Here is a 25,680-nt window from a genome sequence, read left to right as displayed (position 1 = left end):
AAGTTTACAGTTGGATTCTAATCCTGAATGCATGTTCACAATCAGTATAAACAAAAATATTCTAGGTACTTTGGTTTAATTATGAATTGCTGAAAATGAATCTGTGTGCATGTTCATTATCTGTTCATAAGATGTAGTTGATACTGGCGATGTCAGCATTTAGTGTTCATCCCTAATTGTCTTTGAGAATGTGGTGGTCAGTCACCTCCTTGAACAGTCACAGTCCAACTGATGTACCACTAATGATGAAGGCTGTGAGGGCAGTTCCAGGGTCCTGACTCAACAATGGTGAAGGATTGGCAATACAGTTCCAAATCAGGATGGTGTGACATTTAAAAGGGGACTTGCAAGCAATGTTATTCTTCTGCATCTGCTGCTCAAGTCCACCTGGTTGGTAGAGTTTGTGGGTTTCAAAGGAGCCATTGAGAAAACTTTGCGAGTTCCATAGGGTGAAATGTATGTAATACGCACTGCGGCCACTGTTCATCAGTCATTATTGCAGTGAGTGTTTAAGGTGGGCATTGAGAAGTTGATGAAACTCTGTCTGGTTGGCATGGAGCTTATTGAGTGTTATTGGATTTGCACTCAACCAGGCAAATGAAGGATATTCCACCACATCCCTCATGTAGATTGTTTCTGTTTTTAATATCCATTTAAGCATAAAACATTCCAGGCTTAGGCAGGGAGCTAACTTTCTTTCCTGGCACATTCACCAAATAATTTTTTTTCTTGACTCCTGCCTTGTAGATGGTGGAGAAGCTTTGGGGAGTAGGTTTGGGGGAGGGGGGTTTCTACCGTCTCAGCTGCTCTTGCGGCCACAGTATTCATGTGGCTCATTCAGGTCACTTTCCCCTCCCAGGATCTTGCTGCAGTGTGCATGGGGAGGAGTTAATGGTAGTGCAACTAAATGTCAACAGGAGATGTTTGAACTCCCCTATCCGTTTACGCCTCATGCACTTAATACGCAGTCTGAGCCGGTTAGATGTTGCAAAAGGATTGATTCCAAGTCATTGTTCCCGTTTTGAACAAGGCAACTGGTTAGAAACACGTCGAACCTCAGTCCATGGATAAAATTTACTGCGTTCATGTTTTAAGTACCGAATGTATGAAGAACCACATTCCGAATTGAATATGACTGTTGCAACATTTGGATTATATTTAGAGGCAGTAATTGTAAGCAGTGCCTCTTTAAGTAGCTGATATCTGAGTAAATACAGTGGAGATGCTGGCTAGATACGGTAAAAGCGCCCTTTGCCTTACAGTGTGCTGCAGTCAGATGAAACTGATACTCAGTCACTGAAGGGGGAGGGAGGGTTAAGGGGAAAAAAGGAACACTTTGATTCCCCCACCCACCTCCAGCCTGTGCCCTGGCTCCATCCAGCAGCGTCCCCTGACTGGAAGCAGCGACAGGGATCAGAGAGGGAGAGATGGACCCGGACAGTTACGAAGCCAGCAACGAGAGTGTGCCCCGAGTGAACCTGAGCTCTGTCAGGGGGGCTGGCGGGCCGGAGGTAGTGATCGTGCCAGTCGCTTTCAGTTTAATCTTCGTCCTGGGCATGGTGGGCAACAGCCTGGTGATCGTGGTGCTGGGGAGGACCAAATCGCGGAGGTCTCAGAGCACCACCAACACGTTCATCCTGAACCTCAGCGTGGCTGACCTGTCCTTCCTGCTGTGCTGTGTGCCTTTCCAAGCCACCATCTACTCCCTGCCCGAGTGGGTCTTCGGCGCTTTCCTCTGTAAGTCGGTGCACTTCTCCTTCACGGTCTCCATGCTGGTCAGCATCTTCACGCTGGTCACTATGTCGGTGGACCGCTACATCGCGGTGGTGCACTCCAAGCGGCCCCCGGCCATCCGCAACAAGAGGAACGCCTCGGTGGCGGTGGCAGGGATCTGGCTATTGTCCTTAGTCAGCGCCGTCCCGGTCGCTCAGCACCAGAGCCTGGTCACTGGCTACCACCGCGCCCCTAACTGCTCCTTCTGCTGGGAAGTTTGGCACGATCGCACCCTCAGGCAGCTCTACAAGGTCACCATCCTGGTCATCGGTTACTTACTGCCCTTGCTACTGATCTGCTGCTGCTACGCCAAGGTAATTTGGGAGGAGGTCGATAAATGATAGCAGGCTGCAGTGATCCCCGTGTCCCTTGTCCCTGTTCAGCGACGGGAGAACTGAATTCGGGGATCGAGGGAACTAGAAAGCTAGCAACAGATTACGGGGGGTGGGGGAAGTAGGGTTTAATTTTACACTCAGTGCAAACGATGAGTGTATTAATTGCTCTCTCTCTCCGTAAGACTACTTCAGCAAAATGCAACAGGTGAGTTTCCCGTGAACTCTTGACAAGATTCCAAAGTGTAGGGATTATAAAATGTGGGCACGGCTTGCATTGCATTTCTTTTCTTTAAGGTGACGTTTTAATCTTGACAGTCGACAGGAGTGTGGCATCCACCTGCTTGTTGGAAAGGTTTCCATACCCAGGCAGGAACTGCATGACAGATATTCCTGGAACTATATCATTTATCTAAAACTCGGTAAAATAAGGCATTTAGCTTAGTGTACAGCTGTGCCTCAGTGTCATTCAACTGTCCTGCAAGATTTCACCAGCTATCATTAAGTTAGAGGGCATAGGTTTAAGAGGAAAGATATAAAAGTGACCTAAGGGGCAACCTTTTCATGCAGAGGGTGCTGTGTGTATGGAATGAGCTGCCAGAGGAAGTGGAGGAGATGGGTACAATAACAACATTTAAAAGACATCTGGATGGGTATATCAATAGGAAGGGTTCAGAGGGATATGAGCTAAATGCTGGCAAATGGGACTAGTTTTATGTAGGATATCTGGTCGGCATGAATGTGTTGGACCAAAAGATCTGTTTCTGTGCTGTACAGCTGTATGACTCTACGAGTCTCTGTGTAGCTGGAAAGATCCAACAAGCTTCTCCTTCCTTTGCACCACTGCAACCTAATGATCTTTCACCTTTCCTGTAGGTTCTGTTTCATCTCCACAAGAAAGTGAAGAACATGTCAAAGAAATCAAAACGATCCAAGAAGGTAGGAATGCCAAGATAATAAAATGTGAGGCTGGATGAACACAGCAGGCCAAGCAGCATCTCAGGAGCACAAAAGCTGACGTTTCGGGCCTAGACCCTTCATCAGAGAGGGGGATGGGGGGAGGGAACTGGAATAAATAGGGAGAGAGGGGGAGGCGGACCGAAGATGGAGAGCAAAGAAGATAGGTGGAGAGGGTGTAGGTGGGGAGGTAGGGAGGGGATAGGTCAGTCCAGGGAAGACGGACAGGTCAAGGAGGTGGGATGAGGTTAGTAGGTAGCTGGGGGTGCGGCTGGGGGTGGGAGGAAGGGATGGGTGAGAGGAAGAACCGGTTAGGGAGGCAGAGACAGGTTGGACTGGTTTTGGGATGCAGTGGGTGGGGGGGAAGAGCTGGGCTGGTTGTGTGGTGCAGTGGGGGGAGGGGATGAACTGGGCTGGTTTAGGGATGCAGTGGGGGAAGGGGAGATTTTGAAACTGGTGAAGTCCACATTGATACCATATGGCTGCAGGGTTCCCAGGCGGAATATGAGTTGCTGTTCCTGCAACCTTCGGGTGGCATCATTGTGGCAGTGCAGGAGGCCCATGATGGACATGTCATCAAGAGAATGGGAGGGGGAGTGGAAATGGTTTGCGACTGGGAGGTGCAGTTGTTTGTTGCGAACTGAGCGGAGGTGTTCTGCAAAGCGGTCCCCAAGCCTCCGCTTGGTTTCCCCAATGTAGAGAAAGCCGCACCGGGTACAGTGGATGCAGTATACCACATTGGCAGATGTGCAGGTGAACCTCTGCTTAATGTGGAATGTCATCTTGGGGCCTGGGATGGGGGTGAGGGAGGAGGTGTGGGGACAAGTGTAGCATTTCCTGCGGTTGCAGGGGAAGGTGCCGGGTGTGGTGGGGTTGGAGGGCAGTGTGGAGCGAACAAGGGAGTCACGGAGAGAGTGGTCTCTCCGGAAAGCAGACAGGGGTGGGGATGGAAAAATGTCTTGGGTGGTGGGGTCGGATTGTAAATGGCGGAAGTGTCGGAGGATAATGCGTTGTATCCGGAGGTTGGTAGGGTGGTGTGTGAGAACGAGGGGGATCCTCTTGGGGCGGTTGTGGCGGGGGCGGGGTGTGAGGGATGTGTCGCGGGAAATGCGGGAGACGCGGTCAAGGGCGTTCTCAATCACCGTGGGGGGGAAGTTGCGGTCCTTAAAGAACTTGGACATCTGGGATGTGCGGGAGTGGAATGTCGTATCGTGGGAGCAGATGCGGCGGAGGCGGAGGAATATTCCAGTTCCCTCCCCCCATCCCCCTCTCTGATGAAGGGTCCAGGCCCGAAACGTCAGCAATGGAGAAAGAATGTTGTTTTGCCAGTAGTACCCATATCCTGTGAATTAATGAACAAAGGAACATGTTTTGTGTTCATTGATTTGTAAGCGAAAACATATCCCAAGAGCTTTCAACCAATCCATAACTAAAGGCTTTTTAATTCATTAATGGGATGTGGGAGCCACAGCCTGGACCAATATTTATTGCCCATCTCTCATTGCCCTTGAGGAGGTGGCAGTGAGCTGCTTTCTTGAGCAGCTGCAGCCCATGTGCGAAAGGTAATCCACAAAGCTTTAAAGGAGGGAGTTCCTGAATTTCGTTGCTGTGACACTGAAGGAACACCGATATATTTCTGAGTTAGGACAGTGAGCAACTTGGAGGGGAATTTGCAGGTGGTAGAGTCTCCTGCCTTTGTCCTTTTAGATAGTCGTAGTTGTGAGTTCATTGTGAGATGCTGTCTAAGGAGCCTTGGTGAGTTGTAGTGTATCATGTAGATGGCACACATTGCTCCTACTGAGTGTCAGTGGTGGAGGAAATGCTTGTGGACATCGTGTCAATCAAAAGAGCTGATGGTGTCAAACCTCTTAAGTGTTACTGCACTCACGCTGGCAAGTGGGGTGTATTAGTATGAACATCATTTGCTCCATTTAAACAATTCATTTAAATGTTATAAAGTATCACATTTTTCTCTTTTATTTTCCTGCAACATTTATCCACCTGATGTATAAGGCCTTTTGTCAAATTAAGAAAGGATAGAACTCAAGTATACAATGTATTAATGGCTGAGCAATAAATGCTGGCTTACCCAGAGATGCCTAATAAATGAATAAAAAAGAGTGAAGATAAAGCTACTGAAAGAAATAAATTATATTACAATGGAATGAACATGAAAGAAGGAGTAGAAATAGTGATTGCATTCTGTTGGCAACGGCTGAGCAGTGTTTGCTCAGTTATAGCAATTAAAATACACACCTTAAAGTTGTGCTCTTATATAGGTAAGCACACAGCCCCAGATTGTAGACTTATTGCAATTAAGTACAATTACATATTAAGCTTGCAATATGTGTGTGGAATTGACAAATTGATTTCATATACATTGAAAATCTCAAATCCTTTTCTGTAATGTGCATCTAAGTGCCACTTACAATTTTTTTGAGTTAATTCCTTCTTACTAGGATCACACTGCTCACTTGAGTTCAGTTCCACCCTCAGGAGACTGTCTGTGTGGAGTTTGTACATTCTTCCCATGTCAGTGAGGGTTTCCTCTGGGTGCTTTGGTTTCCTCCCACAGCCGAAAGGTATGCAGGTTAGGTAGAATGGCCATGCTAAATTGCCCATAGTGTCCAAGGATGTGCAGACTATGTGGATTAGCCATGGGAAATGCAGAATTACAGGGATAGGGTAGGAGGGCGGGGCTGGGGCAATGTGGCCTCGATGGGCCAAATGGCCAGTTTCCGTACTTTAGGGATTCTATGATTCTCTTATTTCTGAAATCTAAATAATCAGAATCAGTTCACACCCAGAATTACTAACCACAGAGAAGAGTTTCTATAGAATGATGTTACTGAAATGTTATTTGTTTGTGAATTGATCTGGCATAGTTTCAAGCAGTTTCAGCAAATTTTTGTTGGCTGTAGTGAAATTAAATAGTAATAGAAATTAAATTGTACAACATTTGAAGAGAAACTTCTTCACCCAGAGAGTGGTGGATATATGGAATGCTCTGCCGCAGAAGGCAGTGGAGGCCAAGTCTCTGGATAGTTTCAGGAAAGAGATGGATAGAGTTCTTAAAGATAGTGGAATCAAGGGTTATGGGGATAAGGCAGGAACAGGATACTGATTGTGGATAATCAGCCATGATCATAATGAATGGTGGCGCTGGCTAGAAGGGCTGAATGGCCTACTCCTGCACCTACTGTCTATTGTCTATTGTCTAACCCAGTATAATACATTTGATTGATTAGATAACAACAATGATGAATAATGATTTGATACCAGATTTGTAATAGAATTTCACAGGAGATTGTTTATAGAATCGTTTGTCACAATTGTGATAAACTCCAATATAAACATAAATATAATGATTCAATTGAGATGTCAGTAGTAGTGTGCATGCTATAACATTAAGCTTTTGCAATTAATATATATCATGTTTCTTTTCTTAGATCTCATTTAATAAGGTCAATCCTACACATCTAAACAGGAAAGCAGCCATACATTTACCTATTCACATAGTCATTAAAAACATAACATAAAATATTCTGCTATTCAATATAGCCATGACTGATCTTTGGTCTTACCCTCACTTTCCTACGTGGTACCCAAGTCCCTTTATATCTCTGACAGACAAAATGTCCATCTCAGCCTTAAATACTTTCAATGATAGTGTATCCACAACACACTGAAGTGGAGAATTCCAATGATTCATAATCCTTTGAAGAAATTTCTCCTCATTTTTGTCCTAAAAGATTGTCCTCTTATCCTGAGGCTGTATTCCTGGTTCCTGCATTCCCTAATCGGGGAAGCAACCTCTGTGTGTTTACCCTGGTAATTGCCTTCAGGATCTTGTATGCTTCAATGAGAGTATACACACAGTCTGTCATCAAAGGCTAACATTTTCATTATAGGATCAAATTTGGTGAACCTTCACTGTGTCAACTGCAATCCTTAAATGTGCACAGCAAAATTGTACATAGCACATGAAGTGTAATTTCTCCAAAGCCTGGTACAGTTGCACTAAGCCTTTCATATTCTTTCATACCAATATCCATGCATCAAGGCCAACATTCCATTTGCCATCCTATTTGATTGCTCTCCCTATGTGCTAACTTTCTGTGTTCTTTTACGTGTGTACTGAAGAGTACATCCAAATTTATCTAAACATTTACAAGTTTCAAACTTTTCTCAAAAAGTTACAGGGAAGGACTGGACCATGCAACTGTTTGGATAGGTCTTTCATTGGACTTGCACAGTCGGAATGGACCAAATGTCCTCCTCCTGTGTTGTATCATTCCTCATTGTATTCCTCATTGACCTGATAAAGGGTCTAGGTCCAAAACGTCAGCTTTTGTGCTCCTGAGATGCTGCTTGGCCTGCTGTGTTCATCCAGCTTCACACTTTATTACCCATTGATTCCAGTTTGGCTAGAGCTCTTTGATGCCACACCCTTGTCATCTTAACCATTGAATGCAGCCTTGATGTCAAGGGCTGTGACTCTCATCTCAATGTTTAAATCAATGCTGTAATAAATTCAGGAGCTGAGTGGCCCTGGTGGAATACAAAGTGGGCATCACTCTGCAGGGTTTTTTTTCCTTTATTCATTCACGGGATGAGGGCATCACTGACCAGGAAGCATTTAATGCCCATCCCTAATTGGAGTCAACCACATTGCTATGGGTCTGGAATCACGTCTAGGCCAGACCAGGTAAGGATCGCAGTTATCCTTCTCTAAAAGACACTAGTGAACTAGGTGGTTTTTTCTTGACAATCAATAATGGGTTCACAGTCATCCTTAGATTCTTAATTCCAGATATTTTATTTAATTCAAATTCCATCATCTTTTGTGGTGGGATTCGATCCCGGGTCCCCAGAATGTTATCTGGGTTTCTGAATTAACAGTTCGGCAATAATACCACTAGGTCATTGCCTCCCCCAAGTTGAGCAGGGGGATATCTTTTATCATTTTACTGATGATCGAGAGTAGACTGATGGGGCGGAAATTGACTGAGTTGGTTTTGTTCTCATTTTTATGTATAGTACATACCTGGGCAATTTTCCACGTTGTCGGATAGATGCCGATGATGTAGCTATACTAGAACAGCTTGGCTAGAGGTATGGCAAGTTATGAAGCACAAGTCTTCAGTACTATTTGTCAGGGCCCAATGCCTTTACAGTGTCCAGTGCCTCCCAATGGTCTCTTGATATAACATGGAATGAATCAAATTGGTTGAAGACTGGGATCTATAATGCTGGGGATCACCGAGCAAGGTCGAGACAGGCAATCCACTTGGGTCTTCTGGCTGAAGATTGTGGCGAATGCCTGAGCCTTATCTTTTGCACTGGATGTGCTGGGCTCTTCCATCATTAAGAATGGGGATATTTGCAGAGTCTCCTCCCCGAGTGAATTATTTAATTGTTAGCCATCATTCATGACTGGATGTGACAGCACTGCAGAACTTAGACCTAATCCAATATCAACACTCAACCCCAGTGAAAACTCATTCTGTCGTCAGTCTTCCTTAATCAACTGACAAGGTCCATGCATTTAGTTTTGGTGAGTTTTTGTGCTTTCACCAGTTGTGTGGTTATAAAGAATGGAGATAGGTTGAGTGTAAGTGTAAATAGTAGGTGTGCATAGCAGAATATATCTCAGTGAAACCAAGAAACCAGACATAACACTGTTAAGTGGAAGCCATGTGAGGGAGGTGGTGGGTATTGAGGGATGCAAGGCATGGGAAATGAAATGGCAAACAGAACAATGATCTCTTTCCTTTGCTTTCCGTACAAACTCTATGTCTGATCCCCTTTGTTTTGCTGCAGAGCCAACTTATATTCTGCAATGACCAGCTACTATCAATACCTACTCCAGACCTATCCCCTGCCTTGATCCATTAACAGTATTCAGTGAAATATTAATTCTGCATCTCAAACCTTATGCATAGAACCCCATTAGCCAACCTTCACGTTTTGAGCCTTTCAAGAGCTTACAACACTGAAAAGAACTAATCAGAATCTTAGATTTTCTTTCATCAGAGTAGTGTAGGGCTGCTCAATGTTATGTGCAATAAAGAAATTATGTATTATGTAAAAATTGAAAATGTTCAAAGAATGAATTACAGCAGGGAAGGTAGAGATGTAGCCGCTGCAGTAATTTCACTAATTGCTATATTTCACCTGCGTTGTTGCAAGTAGGTACGAAGTGAAGGGCATTTTGAAAAGCATTCATTCTCTAATACTAGCTAAACAATTCAAAGACAGTTATGGAGACATGAGCATATGTCATGGACCTTTCCTCACGAGGGGTGGCATTTGCTTTGTGGAGCTCCAATGCAAAGTTTAAATTTGGGGTTCCCATATTTGTAGAAAATTCATTCTCAAGATAAGGCCAGCAATCGTTACTTGTTGCTAATTGTTCTTGAGGAGGTGGTGGCAAACTGCCTTCATTAGCCGCTGCAATCCATGTGGTAAAGAAGTAGTTCTCAAATCTAGTCACCTGTTGTCTGCTAAGGTGGGGCATGGATATGCCAGTTCTACTCCATCCTCTTTCAGTCACCACTGTAAAACATCTGATCAGAATGAATAGGAAGAATATTGCTGTTTTTACTTGAACCCCGATGAAATGTCCAGTTCCAAACTGTCATGGGAATGGTTGGTGTTAAGGTTTGTGCTTTTTTATCGTGCATATTCCCAGTCATGACATTGATCATCAGTGACCTAAACTTTGGATCAAACTGTGGGCAACCTGGAGACCCTACTGGGCCATTGATGGTCTGCAGGTCATACATTGCAATCAGTAGGATAAAGGTTTGATTAAACAGCAATAGAAGGTTTTACATTTCCAACTCTGGAACTTAAATGACTCAGAGGGGATCTTGAAGCCAGTTATGTTCCCAGACACCAGTTCTCCCTCTAGGTTGTTGATGTCAGCAGTTGAGAAGTACAGTCAGAGAGTTAGTGAATGCATTCAGTAGTTGGTACAGGCTGAAGTCAAAGTGGTGGAAAGAGTGAACACTTAAGGTAGTGGATGGGCTGTCCTTCAGGCAGATTATTTCACTTTAGCTAATGAGTTTCCTGAATGTTGATGGAGCTGCGTTCATCCAAACAAGGGGACAGTAATGATTCCTCTTGGATACACAGACAACTAAATGTTCTTGCATAAATCACACACGAGGAGACCAATTCAAGTTAACACAGATATGGTTTCGCAAAAACAAGGTAAAATACTGAAATAAAGTGCACATGTACAATAAAAAAAGAATTAGAAGCCATGTTAGTGGACAGCAATCCATTCAATCTTTGACTTATGTCTTGAGGGTGCTGGAGAGACTTTGGTATTGGGAAATGAGTTAATCTGTTTGAGTATCTAGTCAATGGTGGCCCCTGGGTTCTGTCACTAGAGGCTAAAGTGAACAGTGGCATCTGTGCAGTGTGAAGGTTAATTTACACCTAACAATCCAAGTCTGGATGTTGTCTGGATTCTGCTGCCTGCAGACGTGACTTGAGTTCATATATTACAAGTTGCAGATGGAAGTAAATGGTGATCCTAAATAAATGTCACTCATTGGCAGATCTAATTTGAGCCCATGACTGGCTCAGGGCCCTGTGCATTTGCTCAGGCTGCACAATCTCAATGCTGTCCCTGGTCTTCACATCTACAGGATTTTCATGTCCAAATCAGAGGAAACAGAAGAAGGTTGGTAACAAAAACAGAAGTTGCTGGGAAAGCTCAGCAGAGATGGTTGGTAATGTAGGGGAAGGTGTAGCACCTCCTGCAGCTGCAGGGAAAGGTGCCGGTGGTGGTGGGGCTAGTGGGGACTGTGAAGCAAGAGCAAAGTTGCAGAGAGAGCCGTCCCTACGAAAGGCAAATAGGGATGGGGAGGGAAATATATCCTTGGTTGTGGGGTCAGATTGAACCTGGCGGAAGTGGCGGAGAATGATACGTTTGATGTGAAGGTTGATGGGATAATATGTGAGGACCAGGGGATTCTCTTCATTTTTGATGGGGAAGTTGATTTGAGGGCATAGGTGGGGGAAATGCAAGAGATGCGGTTGAGGGCATTTTTGATCACCAAAGTAGGGAAGTTGTGGTCCTTGAAATAAGAAGATATCTGGGGTATACTGGAGTGGAATGCCCCATCTTGGGAGCAGATGTGGCAGAGACAGAGGAGTTGGGAGTTGGGAACACATTCTTGCAGGAAAGTGGATGTGATGAGGTGTCGTCTAGTCAGCTGTGGGAGTTGGTGGGTTTGAAATAGATGTCAGTTTCGAGGTGGCCACCAGAGATGGAGACAGAGGCCCAGGAAGAAAAAAGAGGTATCAGACATGGTTCAGATGAATTTGAGGTTGGGGTGGAGGGTGTTAGTCAAGTTAATGAACTGTTCAAGCTCCTTGTGAGAGCATCAGGCAGCACTGATACTGTCATCGATTTTGCAGAGGAAGAGGTGGGAGATAGTGCCTGTGTAGCAGCGGAAGAGGGACTGTTCCACATATCCTATGAAGATGCAGGCATAGCTTGGGTCCATGTGGATGCCTGTGGCCACCCCATAGTCTGTAGGAAGTGGGAGGAGGTAAAAGAGAAATTGTTAAGGAGTGCAGTTAAGCGGATGAGGGTGTCGGTGAACAGGGGACTGGTTGGGCCTGCGGGAGAGGAAGAAGCAGGGTTGGGAGCCCATAGTGAAGATGAGGTATTGGGTGCCAGGGAATTGGAAGCCTTGAAGGAGGTGGAGGGTGTAGTTGGTGGTCGCCTCTACATTGGTGAGACCAAGCAGAGTCTCGGAGACCATTTCTTAGAGCACCTGCATTCTGTTCACAACAAACAACAACACCTTCTGGTCACGAACCATTTGAACTCCCCCTCCCACACCCTGGGTGACATGTCCATCCTGGGCCTCCTCCAGTCACAATGACACCACCCGCAAACTAGAGGAGCAGCACCTCATATTCTGCTGCGGGACCCTACAGCCCAATTGCCTAAATGTGGATTTTCCTAGCTTCAAAATGTCTCCACCCCTGGCCTCATCCCATGTCTAACTCTCCATCTCATTCGCTCCTCCTTGACCTGACACAACCTGTCCATCTTCTCGCCTATCTATCCACCCCTTCAACTTCACTGAACAATCCCCACCACTACCTGCCGGCACTCACCTATCACCATCCCACCTACCTTCCCCAGCCCCACCCCTCCTCTTTCTATTTATTTCAGAGCTTCTTTCCCCCTCTCTCCCTACTTCTGAAGAAGAGTCCCAACCTGAAATGTCAGCTTTCCAGCTCCTCTGATGCTGCCTGGCCAGCTGTGCTCCTCCAGTTCCACACTGTCATCTCGTATTACATTGGTTTTGTCAATGCAACATTAGCTACGCATTCTGCTTACTGTCAAACTCATGACTATCAAGGGTATTGCAGATGTGTGCTAAAAATGAGGGACAATGAATGTTTCCTGCTGACTGATCGACACTGAATGCAGAGATCTGATCATGTGTTAAACCCTGCATTAAAAAGCACCGTAAATGAAGCATTATATGTGGATGATGGTAATAATGATATCCCCCCTTCAGTGCTGCCGGTTGGAAACTCCCTGCTATGGAATTGTGCAGTTAAATATTACTGTGTTTATCCCCCTCCCAACCCATTTTCCCAACACAAAGGACGCCTCATTTCTAATGCCTTTAATTCTAAGATCTTAATTTAGTGCTCTTAATGCTCTTCAAATCTGTTCTCCATTTTCATTTCATGCAGTTCTTTTCTGTAATTTATTATCTAAAATATGATTTAGTAATCAGTAAAGCTGGATTTCATATTTTTTCATATTTTCCAATCTTAATATCATTGTCAAATCTTTCCAAGATGCATGCTAATCTAGTCAGTACATTTGTACAAAAGACCTTTGACTGACATGTTGAACACTTTTACCAAATGTGTGTGTCATGATTTATTCCTCTTTTATAGTTATATTGTCTTTCTCCCATTACTGTCCTGAGAACAGCCTGGAGCAGGATCATTGCTGCTGATGCTTACCCTGTTCGTAAGGTTCTCCTTTATTAAACATTCATAGAATCCCTATAGTGCGGATGCAGGCCATTCAGCCCATCGGGTCCATGCCAAGCATCCCACCCCCTACGGTATCCCTGTAACTCTGCATTTCCCATGACTAATCCATGGAGCCTGCACATCCCTGCACACAATGGGCAATTTAGCATGGCTAATTCACCTACTCTGCACATCTTTGGACTGTGGGAGGAAATGGAAGCACCCAAAGGAAGCCCACGCAGACAGGGTGAGATTGTACAAACTTCACACAGACAGAAGCTGGAATCGAACCCAGGTCCCTGGCGCTGTGAGGCAACAGTGTTGCCCACTCCCCAGCACCCATGGAAACTAGGCAGTAAACCTGTCGCAAATCCACAGTACTTCAACTATCCAACCTTGGATTTAATTATTCTCTGATTAAAGTTAAGATCCTCAAGGAAAATATTAAAATAAAGCACAAGGATTTATATTCATGAACTTTGATGTTTATTATGTTTTTTTTAACCCCAGTGCTTCCTTTTCTCGTTATTAGCTCACGGGCTGTGGATACTTATGGCTGGGCCAGCATTTATTGCCCATTCCTCATGATCCTTGTAAGGACAATCTCCTTTTACTTTGTCTTCATAACTCTTGACTAAAATGAGAAAATGTTGTCTTAAAAATATAGTGCTTGAAAGAGCGTCTGCAGTTTTGAAAAGCAAGCAAAAACCCAGGTTTGTTGGAACAAGCAGTAATTGGAGTTGCAGATGGTTTGAAGTCAAGGGCTATACTGATGCAGCTTTTGCTGGCAACAAGAATTTGATTGGTTTATGGACTATTGGCCAATTATCAATGACAAAGACCTTTTTTAGCTCCCAACAAATGTGTGATTGCTTCTTAGGTAAATAAACAGGTTAGAGCTGGGAATGAATTGCACAGAGAAAGATGGAGAGACAGACAGACAGAAGTATTTGGTTATCTCTAGCTTGGGAGTGGGGTCCCTGTTGTCTGGAGCCAAAATAAAATCTAAACCGAAAGAAACCCAGTTCGTCTTTCCCAAAACAATTGTTGTAAAGCTGAGACTTATAACTGATAAGTCAGAAACCTTTTATCAGGGAACCCAGTCACATTGCAACCACCTGATGCATGCAACCGGTGAATGATAACTGAAGCAACGTGCTGGCCAGCAGAAAAGCCATAAAGATCATGTCAACCACAGAACGTGTGAACAAAGACTGATGAACTGCCTTACCATTCTTTTCCTCTGTCTGTAACTTATTTAACTCTCTCTGTTTGTCTGTCTGTGTGCAAGTAAGTGGAATTATAAAGGGATCAGTGTTTTAGTTTAGATTGTTTAGATTCCCTACAGTGTGGAAACAGGCCCTTCGGCCCAACAAGTCCACACCGCCCCTTGAAGCAACCCACCCAGACCCATCCCCCTATAACCCACACACCCCTGAACACTACAGGCAATTTAGCATGGCCGATCCACCTAGCCTGCACATGTTTGGACTGTGGGAGGAAACCGGAGCACCCAGAGGAAACCCACGCAAATACGGGGAGAATGTGCAAACTCCACACAGACAGCTACCCGAGGCTGGAATCGAACCCAGGTACCTGGCGCTGTGAGGCTGCAGTGCTAACTACTGAGCCACCGTGCTGCCCAAATTGCATCTCATAAAACTTGTGAAAATTAATCTTTAAATTAAAGCCAGTATTCAGTCTTCAAGTTCTAAAACATGAACATTCTAAATGTAGGTGACTAAAGATCAAAATCGAGATGGCATGACAGTTTCTACAAAAGTATGAAAGTAAACAAGATAAAAGAAGCTAACATTAGTATGTGTAACTAAATTGACCATATCCACAGTTCTTTGGATAACCTAGTTTATTTCCCTTGACCTAAGAAGAAATGGATTTGTTTGCTGTCAGAAGAGGCAGTTCCTCTGCTAAGTCAGTTGTTGATGAAATATCTGAACCCAACGTAAAACAAGCAAAAACACTGGCAGCCTCAGGTTTCTCACTAACCTGGTAAACTGCAATTTACTCTGCTTTGCTTTGATCCTTTGAATTTCAATGGTATATCAGTTCAATTGTTCAATAAAAATTATACTTTTAAAAATATTGTTCCAAATATGAAACATCACTCGCAAAATTCAGACCCTGAGCCAAGTGCACTGTGGGGAACAGAATTAGGGCTGCAAACCGTTAGAAATAGGAGAGTTCAGCAGATTTTTACAATGCGTCTGTGCCTGCAGGTGAAGACAATGTATTGTTTTCAATGGGTTGAAACATTAATGCATTTGATCTTTCTTTAGCTTGTTATTAGTACTATATTACAAATTTCTCTAAGACCATAATTGTAGTAAATACATTTATGACCAATTAAATCAGCTGAAAAAATGAGTGCTCCATAGAATTGTTTGTCTCACTAAAGTGTGCCATTTTACTGAAAAGGTTGGGAACCATTCAGAGAAAGCCTAGTTACTTGTAATTAATAGTTTAATACAGAAACCTGGTTGGTGCTTTATATCAATCTGGGTCTGAAAGTGAGGTGGTTCCTATACAACTGTGGTCCTTGTCCATCTAGATGATGGAGGCCACAAGTGGAAGATGTAGTTGGAGGAGTCTTGGTCATTTTTTTAAATACAGCCCTGACAGTGTGGAAACAGGCCATTTGGCCCAACAAGTCCATACCAACCCTCCGAGCATCCAACCAGGCCCATACCCCTACCCTATAACTAGCATTGCCCAAGGCTAATGCACCTAACCTATACATCCCCGGAATACTACGGGTAATTTAGCATGGCCAATCCACCTATTGCATGTAAGTTATTGCCTGTAGTTCATGGTGTTACTGCTGCCATTTGTGCTGGTGGGGGAGTGAGTAAATGATGAAGATGGTGGGCATGTTTCCAGACAAACTGACTGATTTGTTTTGCATGGTGTCAAGCATTTGAAACTGCTCTCATCCAGTCAGTAGAGAGTACTCTACCACATTGCTGACTTGCATCTTGTAGATGGCACTTAAGCCTTGGGGAGACTGGAGGTAAGTTAATCGCCATAATTCCTAGCCTCTGACCTGTTCTTGTAACAACAACATTTATACGGCTGGTCCAGTTATGTTCCTGAACAATGATAACCCCGAGGCTATTGATAGTGGGGGATTCAGTAATGGTAATATCATTGAGTGTCAAGGGATAATAGTTAGATTCTGTCTTGTTGGACATGACCATTGCCTACCACTAGTGTGGCACGAATGTAGCTTATTGAAAGTGTGCAGGGCAAGTCAGATCCCAAAGAGAGGGCTGACTTGATTGACAATAAGTTCTACTTTTTTTGTTTTTGCTTATCTTGGAGGTTGGTTACAAGAAAAGAAAATACATCTTGCATTACGCTATAGAAGAACTATTGGAACAAACTTATTACAGATCTCAAAGATAGATTCTACCTTTTTACCACAGCAACAGGGTTAGAGATACCTCCACTGCATTCAGCCTCAGGAGTTTTCTTCTAAGCAACTCAAAATTTCTCCTCAGTCCTTCAATGACCATTTTTGGAGAAGACTTTGCACTGCATCTCTACAGCTATAGACCTTCTCTGTCTGTGTGAGCCTGTTTCTGCCATCCCTGTCCCTGGGTAGTAAGACATAAGTCAGCAAACATCTTAGCAATTACCTTCCCAGATGATTTGCTAATTATTTAGCTTTTATTTATTTATTTATTAGAAAGGTTGTTTTCAGCTTACTCTTCAAAGTGACTTTCTCACCTTTCAAAAGAAAAGTCAGACTTCCGCAGAACTGAAAATTAAAATTATTTCTTCTCACTTTGGAGCTTCCTAAATTGCAATCATAATATATTATGAGCCTTCATCAAAACTGTATTGTTCTCTATCTACAAGATTGTGAAAACTGATAGCTTCAAATTAGTCCATATGCCAATCATGCTCAAATTAGAATGTTATTTTAAATAAATGCTGTTCAACAGAAGGAATACACAAAAAAACTTCCTTCCAACATATTTCTTTGCAATACAATAGCAATTTTCTTAATTGGACAGCCCTTTAGTTTTTATATGCTCATGCACCCACATTATTTTAAAGGAATAGACTTACACACAATCTGCTTGGGAGCTTTCAGGCTACTGTGTGGCTGTACAGCTTACAGGCAACATTGGACACAAAAATTGGTGTCAACTCCTTCTCCTTCACTAGCACAATCTCCCAAGCTAACCAATGAATATCTGAAATGGCACTTTCAAGAGGTAGAGTAGGTAATACGGCCTGCGCCTGGTCCATGCATCTTTGGCAGCACTACGAGCTAATGCTAATTTCTAGAGCTGAAAGGACTGTTTGGATAATTGATGTGAAATAATTTAAGAAATGAAGAGCTTATTCTAGTCTTGTTGGAGACTCCACAACTCTTATTGGAATTGATGTTTGCATGGAAATGATTAAAACAGTATTTTTCAATGAACAGCATACAAATACAGGATTTCAAAATTGGAAGGTATATTTTGTAGCTGGGAATAAGTACCTTCAATTAAATTCTGTAACATTTTGTCAGTTAGACAGTAATGTTTATGGTGCTAATGTTACCAAATGGTTAACATCTTGACAATCCTGATGGTTATGACATTAAACACAATTGGCAATGGTGATAATGACTCTATCCCATTACTAGGACAATGAAGGTATGACCTGATCATGCATGCAGGTTCTGGGGATGGGCAGACTTTGGGGACTCCTGCTTGGTAGAATTGGGCAGCAGTACTTTGAAGAGCACAGAGAACTTTGTTCCATTTTCTGGAAGAAAGCCATCACTATTTTGTTAGAGTCGTGAAAATAGATCACCACCTAAAATAGATGTACAGCTAATTTAGCAATTTAACTCGGACTCCAAGCCATGTTAGAATTCAGCTGGGGGAGAGTTTCAGGCTCCCTGCCAACATAAACAACTTGAGAATAACATTAATCTAGATTTACATTTACATTTACTCCTAAAAATAGTGCACAATTTATTAGAAGAACATTACAGGATTTTAAGTGAACATTTCCAATGATAATAATAAACAATAACTTAATGAAAACAATGAAGAATGAGCAGACGTGCTAAAGCTGTTGGCATTGGACATTGCAGATAGATCATAGAGATTTTATATTTTTACACAGTTTAGTCCATATATGTATGCCCTCGTTTACCTCGGATGGTGGGACAGTGCTACCTTCTTTTCTTCACTTGAAAAGAGGCGAGGTTAAACAAATTACTGAAATAATGTTTGGATAGTCAAACCAACCAAAACATGCCTGCCCAAAGATTAAACAAAGATTATAGAAAATTCCCGTTTTGAGTAGAAGTATTTAGTTGAGTTAAGAGTGAGTGGCTTGCAGCAACTTTTCAAACACAATCTTTTGCTCTTCACTTCATCAATTGTGGGTCCAGGATATATGACAGCCTTCTCATGCAAACACCAGGGACAGAAGTGATTTTCACTGCCTGGACTTTGTAGCCTTCACACCACAGAGCCACGAATGCAACCTGGATTAGTGCTATGTTGTAGAGCAAAGAAATGCACAACAGCCCAGGAAGAAGGTCAGTGATCTTCTGCACTTCACACGGGTAAGTGCCACCATCTTCTCTGTGTTTTGTCACTGTCAGAGGGCCACCACTCAGCCTACCTTTTCCACTGCAATCCCCTCTAACCAAGGCTACTGGACTACATCTCTTACTATCGTATGCTTCAGAGCACTCGACTTTTACTAATTACCTTGTCCTCCAAAATGTCAGATCTTTCTTGCCCCCAGTGCCTCCTACTCATTCACTGGGATGCCTCACCTTCTCTCTTGCTTCTGCTTCACAACTAACCACTGTGCCAGCCAATCTCTTCATACTCAAGCATCCCCCCACCCCTCTCCCAACCTTTTGACTCATTGAAGGAAAAGTTGGCTCACAAACTGGATTGAAATGGCCAAGACTGACAACAAGTGGGCTGGCCGACATAAGACTTTTCAGGCCATTGGTGGAAACATTTTTGAGCTACCAGGAAAAAGTAATGCCTGTGCATATGGAGATGGAAAGAGACCTCAACAGGCAAGCGATCCATTAAAGCTTTATTGTGGCGTGCTGTGCTGTGCTGGTCTACCCATCATACTTAGACACTCACTCCAGTGAGCACTCTTTCTAGATTATAAATGGGAGCACAACTTGATGAGCACATTGCTGGCATGTTTCCAAAGCTGGTTGAGGAAGAAACACCCCAGGCCACTGGCATTCTGAGGACTGACAGAGACCAGGCACTTGCTCAGCCCCAGACAGGAGACAATCCTAGGGTCACGACTGTTGATAACTTGGTCAAAAGGCACAGACAAGCATATGGACGTACATGGAATAGTGTAGGTTAGATGGGCTTCAGATCGGTATGACAGGTCGGCACAACATCGAGGGCCGAAGGGCCTGTACTGTGCTGTAATGTTCTATATATATATAAGAACAGGAAGAGCAGACAGGTTTGTCAGAGGCAGTCAGCAAACTGAGTTGAAAAACAGAGGATTCCACCAATGTTGTAGGCACCGTGTTGCTCCAGTTTGGCTGATTCCATGGTGAGGTTAATGACTGTCATGGACAACCAGGAGCAGAGAAATCAGGGTGTGGCAGATTTACAAATGGACCTGCACTCCATCACTGGAGCCAGTATTAGTGAGAATGGCACTGCCACTGTTTAACATTCCCCAATACAAGTGAGAGATATATACAACTGTGATCTGGAAAAAAATGGCATCAGTGTCATCCAAGATGCATTAGTGGGTCAAAAGGTGGGCAATAACCCACAGACTCCCTGTGGTTCTTTGAAAGCTTTTGTCATTGAGGTCCAGGGTAGCTATGACCTTGGTGGGCACCAAGATGGGATGGCCGCCCAGTCCATCTGAGGGCAAGTCCTATTCCAGCTCTTTGCGTACTTAAAGTTCTGTGTATGAATGTGGCAGCTCCAAAATCTCGTCTTTCTGTGAAAGCTACGCCACGTGTTTTGGAAATGTCGAGCCCAGAATACACTGTTAAATTAGATTGTTTGATCACATTTACTTAGCTACTAGACAGTGAGGTAGTTAGTGCACACAATTTGATAGTCATGAAGAGGTTGTAGACTTTCTCGCCGAGCCAGTGGGTTTGGTTACAAACATTTCATTGCCCTGATAGGTAACATCGTCAGTGCACCTCCAGTGAAGCATTGGTGTTCTGTCCTGCTTGTTATTTACGTGGCTCGATTTGCTGGATTGTTTGGTACTATTTCTGGTTCTGTTTCTCAGTGGTTTGTACACAGGGTCTAATTCAATGTGTTTGTTGATGGAGTTCCAGAATTCTGGCCTCCTGGAATTCCCTGGAGTGTCTCTGTTTGGCTTGTGTGATCTTGGATGTGTTGTTCCAGTCGAATTGGTGTCCCTTGTCATCCATGTGTATTAAGACCAGTGTCTCCTGGTGGCTAGTTGGTGTTCATGTATTCCTATAGTTAATTTTCTTCTGGTTTGGCCTATTTGGTGTTTCTCATGGTGCTTGCATGGTATTTTGTATATTACCCCAGTTTTGCCGTTTTGGGTATGGGATCCTTTACATTCATTTAGCTGTCATAGGGTGGTTATCAGTTTGTGAGCTGCTCTGATACCTACTGATCTGAGTAGTCCTGTGGTCATCTCTGAAATACCCTTGACGTACAGTAAGGTGATAAGTGATTCTGGTCATGTTGTGTCTTCCTGTTGTGGCCTGTCTCAGGTATCCATTCCTTTTGAAGACTCCGTATAGGTGCTTCTGTTCTGCTCTGCGTAGTTCGAGGTTGCTGCAATTGATTGTGGCTTGTTTAAATCGTATCCATTTGTGGACATTGGGATGGTTGCGAGTGTCTGGTCCATATGTGTGGTCTTTCTATGTACGCAACCAAACCCACTGGCTGAGCGAGCTAGGTACAACCACATCCACAAACCAAGCTACAAACCTTCTCAAACTTCAGAAGATCATGATTGCTTGAAGCATAATTTTTAATGTGCATTACTGGATGACAATGACCTGCCAATGGAATGCAAATTGATGTCAGATGGGTGGCATTACTAAATCAGTGAATACAGGATTAATGCAGTTGTGTCTATCAGGACCTCAAATTCATTCATTTCATTTTGCCCCTTAAGAGAAAGACAACAAGTTACCCACTGTGCACGTAATGGCATTTTGTATCATTATTGCACAGTTGACGTTAGATTGAAGGCTGCACATTGTCAACTCTGTGTCTGTGTGAGTGACTCATAGGATCAGGCAACGGCACAGGGTGATTCCCCATCCTTTATGCTCCTTTTGGGTTGCTGTCCCAATGGGCCCCAATAATCTTTCAGCCTTCTCTCATTTCTATTCAACCCATCTAAATAACTGTTAGTGTCCCCAAATTATCCCAAAGCCCATGGCTTTGCAAATTGCTGTGCTCTTACTGGCTATACAATCTCCCCGTGCAGAGACTACAGTGGAAGTGAGTTTGTATGACCACTCAATCCTCTCGTCCCTACTGCCCTCCTACATTCTGTTAGATCTCACCCTTCTAACGTGAATTGTCCTCCATCACTGCAATCATTGCCTCAGTGACCGAAACCAAGGAAGTCTATCGAGTTTTGAGAAGATTTGTAGCTCAGGTTGAGGTTCTGGATGTGAGTTTGCCCGCTGAGCTGGAAGGTTAGTTTTCAGACGTTTCGTCACCATTCTAGGTAACATCATCAGTGAGCCTCCGACGAAGTGCTGGTGTTATGTCCCGCTTTCTATTTATCTGGTTAGGTTTCCTTGGGTTGGTGATGTCATTTCCTGCATTGGTGATGTCATTTCCTGTTCTTTTTCTCAGGGAATGGTAGATTGGCTCCAAATCAATGTGTTTGTTGATGGAGTTCCAGTTGGAGTGCCATGCTTCTAGGAATTCTCGTGCGTGTCTCTGTTTGGCTTGTCCTAGGATGGATGTGTTGTCCTAATCAAAGTGTCTATCCCCAGACTTTAGTTGCCCACTTTCCTCAGGATTCTGTGGTCCTCCCCATGAAGAGACTCCTGACCAATATTGACTAGATCCTCATGATTAGCCATCGAACATCCCCTGAACTACCTTAGCAGGGCAGCCTCCAATTGAATGAGCCCAACCCTCAGCTGAATTTTCCACAGTGCATGGAGTGGCAAAGGTATAATCCACAGACCGGCCATGGCCCAATCCTGGGCTGCAAGGGCTTGCATCCTTGGACTCTGATAGAGCTCACTGTTGTCAATCCCTGGAATGGAATCAGGTAAGTCCCTTTATTGATGGCGATGGTACCCCCTAATTGACTATAGACCCCCCTAGCCCCACTACTAATTGCTCTCCTTTGATGTCTGGACATGATTGTTTGATTGTTGCACAATGCCAGTGTGTGTTTGCCATGTAAGCTGTTTGCACATCCTCAAAGTGTGACGTTAATATAGCAGCAGCACATCCGCAGACTGCTTGGAGCTCCCAAACTTGACAAGCTGCCTATCCCTCCTCTGCACTAAAAAGCAATGCCAACTACAAGAGGATGACAACCTTCAAGTAAGCACAAAATAAGTGAGTGCCAAGAAATGGACCCAAGAGCCATGAGGTGCATCTTGTTTAGATGCATGAGACCTGTGTGTGTCCATGATCATGAGGTAACCTAGCAGAGCATGCAAATTGTCAGTGTCCCTGATCTCCAAGGGCTGAACTGGTACCACAGATGGACTGAGTGCAGTCATGGTAGTTGTGAGGCTAATGGTTTGCTGATGCCAATTTGCATGGATGAAGACTGGAAGAGGATGGTGGCCATGGAGCATGCAGGGACATTATGGTGAAGACAGTGTCTTATGATGATTGGTACAAGCCATTGGCAATCAGGTACACTCTGACTTTCATGTCAGGAACGTGTGCCATCTAGTTTCTGAGAGAATGAGAGGGGAATTGGAAGTGGCACAGAAATGAAGCAAATTGGACTAATAATGAATTGGAAATAGGTAGGTATGAGGTAGGCAAGATTCTGAAGTCACCATTTTAAGCTTAACGTGGAAGCTAAGGATGTTCATTCTTGCTATATTTTCTCAACTCCCTTGCCACCCCTTGAGCCACACTGAGGAGGGGCGAATTTCACCTTTCAGTCTGTTGAAAATCCAGCATTCAGATTTTGCAACAAATAGATTCATCCTCTCTGTTTGGAAACAGCCAGACACCAGGTTGCAAACGGGTTCTGTTTTGGAGTCCGTTCACAAGTAGGTGTTAACACGCGTCAGAACACAGTGCAGGACAATATACTGGTGCTGTTTGTCAGTACTTAATTTGTGTTCTTCAAGCGCCGTTAATTACTATCAGCTTTACACCATTAAGAAACAAGATGCGAAAAAGTGTGTTTTCTATCACAAACGATCAAAACTTGCTTTTCAACATTGATGTTGCTTTGATGCCTTAATGAGACATTTACATAGCACTAACTCCACATTAGCTGATGTTGTGTTCACAGGAAGCTGGTTTGGATAATCTGGCTCCAACTCATGTTCCCTTAGAATGCAGCTCCCCGTTAGAAGCGCAGATTGCAAGGTGACATCCAGATTACCAGAAAAATCTCTTAACTGGAGAAAGTAGTTTGAACATTTTATGAGAGACTGGGAGCTAGTTAATATATTTTTCTTTTTCCTCTAAGATGTGGGCTCAGACAGATTTTGAACAGGTGTTGCCAAGGACTGACTTTGAGATACATTCAGACTGTCTCAACTGAAGGGGGAGTGGCTTAATTGCCCCTGATAAGGTGCTCATTCATTGTTCTCATTTATTATAAAGCAAGGTTTTATAAGATGATTGTGTTTTGCACTGTTTCTTTCAATCTGTGGTAAAACAGGATACGCTGGATCAGGGGTCAGTGTGAATTTGTATCAGTCTCTGCCCAACAACAGGCCAGGTGATGGTTACAATAGAGATCAGTACCTAGGTAAAGACCTGCTGATAACCTAGTGCTGAATTTCACACCTGAAGGCAAAGATGAAGGCAGCAGTTCATGCTCTGATGCTGAGAGAAAGGGCAATAGAATCCTAAGGAGAGAGACCAGAACATCAGCGCTTTGGGACGGCACGGTGGCTCAGTGGTTAGCACTGCAGCCTCACAGCGCCAGGGACCCAGGTTCAATTCCAGCCTCGGGTAACTGTCTGTGTGGAGTTTGCACATTCTCCCCGTGTCTGCGTGGGTTTTCTCCGGGTGCTCCGGTTTCCTCCCACAGGCCAAAGATGTGCAGACTAGGTGGATTGGCCATGCTAAATTGCCTGTAGTGTTCAGGGGTGTGTGGGTTATAGGGGGATGGGTGCGGGTGGGATGCTCCAAGAGGCGGTGTAGACCTGTTGGGCCGAAGGGCCTGTTTCCACACTGTAGGGAATCTAATCTAATCATAATCTAATCTGAGGTCAGAAGCTGTTTTTCTCTGTTAACTACCAGATAAAACACAAATAAAAAGACATTTTTCTGGTTGAAGAAAATGTTTTGGAACTTCAAAATCATTGGAAAATTTGTCCCAGCATGTCAAGGCATGAAATCACAAGAGTTTTTGTTAGGGATTTTTAGGAAGACTGAGGAAAAGGACTTTCTGTGATTATTGGACATTGCAACACAGTTTAATGGATAGAAATGGAAACCCATTGGTAGCCGGGAATAGCTTCTGTCTGTTTCAAATTGGAAAAGAAGTGAATGTACTGTAGCCAAATTTACAGACGATATTGAAATAAATGAAAGGGTCACAAATAGTTTACAGAGATGTTGGTAGGTTAAGTAAGTGGGCAAAAGATTGTCAAATGGAGTGTAATGTGGGAAAATGTGAAGTTGCTCATCTTAGAAGGGAGAACAGAAGAACAGAATATTATTTAAATGGAGAGAAACTGCAGAAAGCTGTAGCACAAAGAAACTTCGATACTTGTGTATGAAACACAGAAAGCTAGCATACAGGTACAGCAGGTAATCAGGAAGGCTAACGGAATCTTGGCGTTAGCTTCAAATGTGTTAGAGTACCAGAGTAGCGAAGTCTTACTGCAATCGTATAAGGTGCTAGTGAAATCACTTCTGAAATACATTGTGCAGTTTTGGTCCCTTTATTTAAGGGATGATATTTCAGAGAAGGTTCACTGGGATAATCACTGGTATGGAGAGATTGTCTTATGAGCAAAGGCTAACCAGGTTGAAACTTTACTGTACAGAGTTAAGAAGAAAGTAAGAGGCAATTTCATTTAAACATATGAGATTCTTAAGGGAATTGGCAGGGTAATGTTTCCCCTCATGGGAGAGTCTAGGATAAGAACGGCATGGTGTCTGAAAAAGGAGCACCAATTTAAGATGGAGGTGAGGAAGAATTTCTTCCCTGAGAGGACTGTGAGTCCTTGGGACTCCTTGCCACAGAGAGCTGTGGGGGGCAGAGTCCTTGTGCATATTTAAGGCTGAGACAGATTCTTGATCAGTTAGGAATTGAAGGGTTCTTAGGAAAGTGCAGGAAAGTAGATGTGAGGAATGATCCTATTGAATAGACAGCCTGCTCCTGTTCCCATTTTGTATTGTCTTCTGGTGCCAGATTATAATTTTGTGGA

At 43.7% G+C, this 25,680-nt stretch overlaps 1 protein-coding gene across 2 annotated transcripts in view; it reads left to right on the top strand.

Moving 5' to 3' along the window:
• The first annotated feature begins 943 nt into the window (after positions 1-943).
• The window catches only part of galr1b (galanin receptor 1b), a 32,308-nt gene continuing 7,571 nt past the window's right edge, over positions 944-25,680 (top strand). Inside the window, exons 1-3 of one of the 2 annotated variants that reach the window (XM_059651648.1) lie at positions 944-2,087; positions 2,982-3,044; positions 23,763-23,867. In XM_059651648.1, the coding sequence (XP_059507631.1) occupies positions 1,428-2,087; positions 2,982-3,044; positions 23,763-23,837 (798 nt within the window). In that variant the 5' untranslated portion in view covers positions 944-1,427 and the 3' untranslated portion in view covers positions 23,838-23,867. Of the gene's footprint in view, positions 2,088-2,981; positions 3,045-23,762; positions 23,868-25,680 lie in introns of those variants that run through there. The other variant, XM_048546241.2, reaches the window with a different exon arrangement.

The sequence above is a fragment of the Stegostoma tigrinum genome, chromosome 16 (assembly GCF_030684315.1).
Source record: "Stegostoma tigrinum isolate sSteTig4 chromosome 16, sSteTig4.hap1, whole genome shotgun sequence".
Classification (NCBI taxonomy): Eukaryota; Metazoa; Chordata; class Chondrichthyes; order Orectolobiformes; family Stegostomatidae; genus Stegostoma; species Stegostoma tigrinum.
Note: the sequence above shows the minus strand (reverse complement) of the source record. Positions and strands in the feature narration are given on the sequence as shown.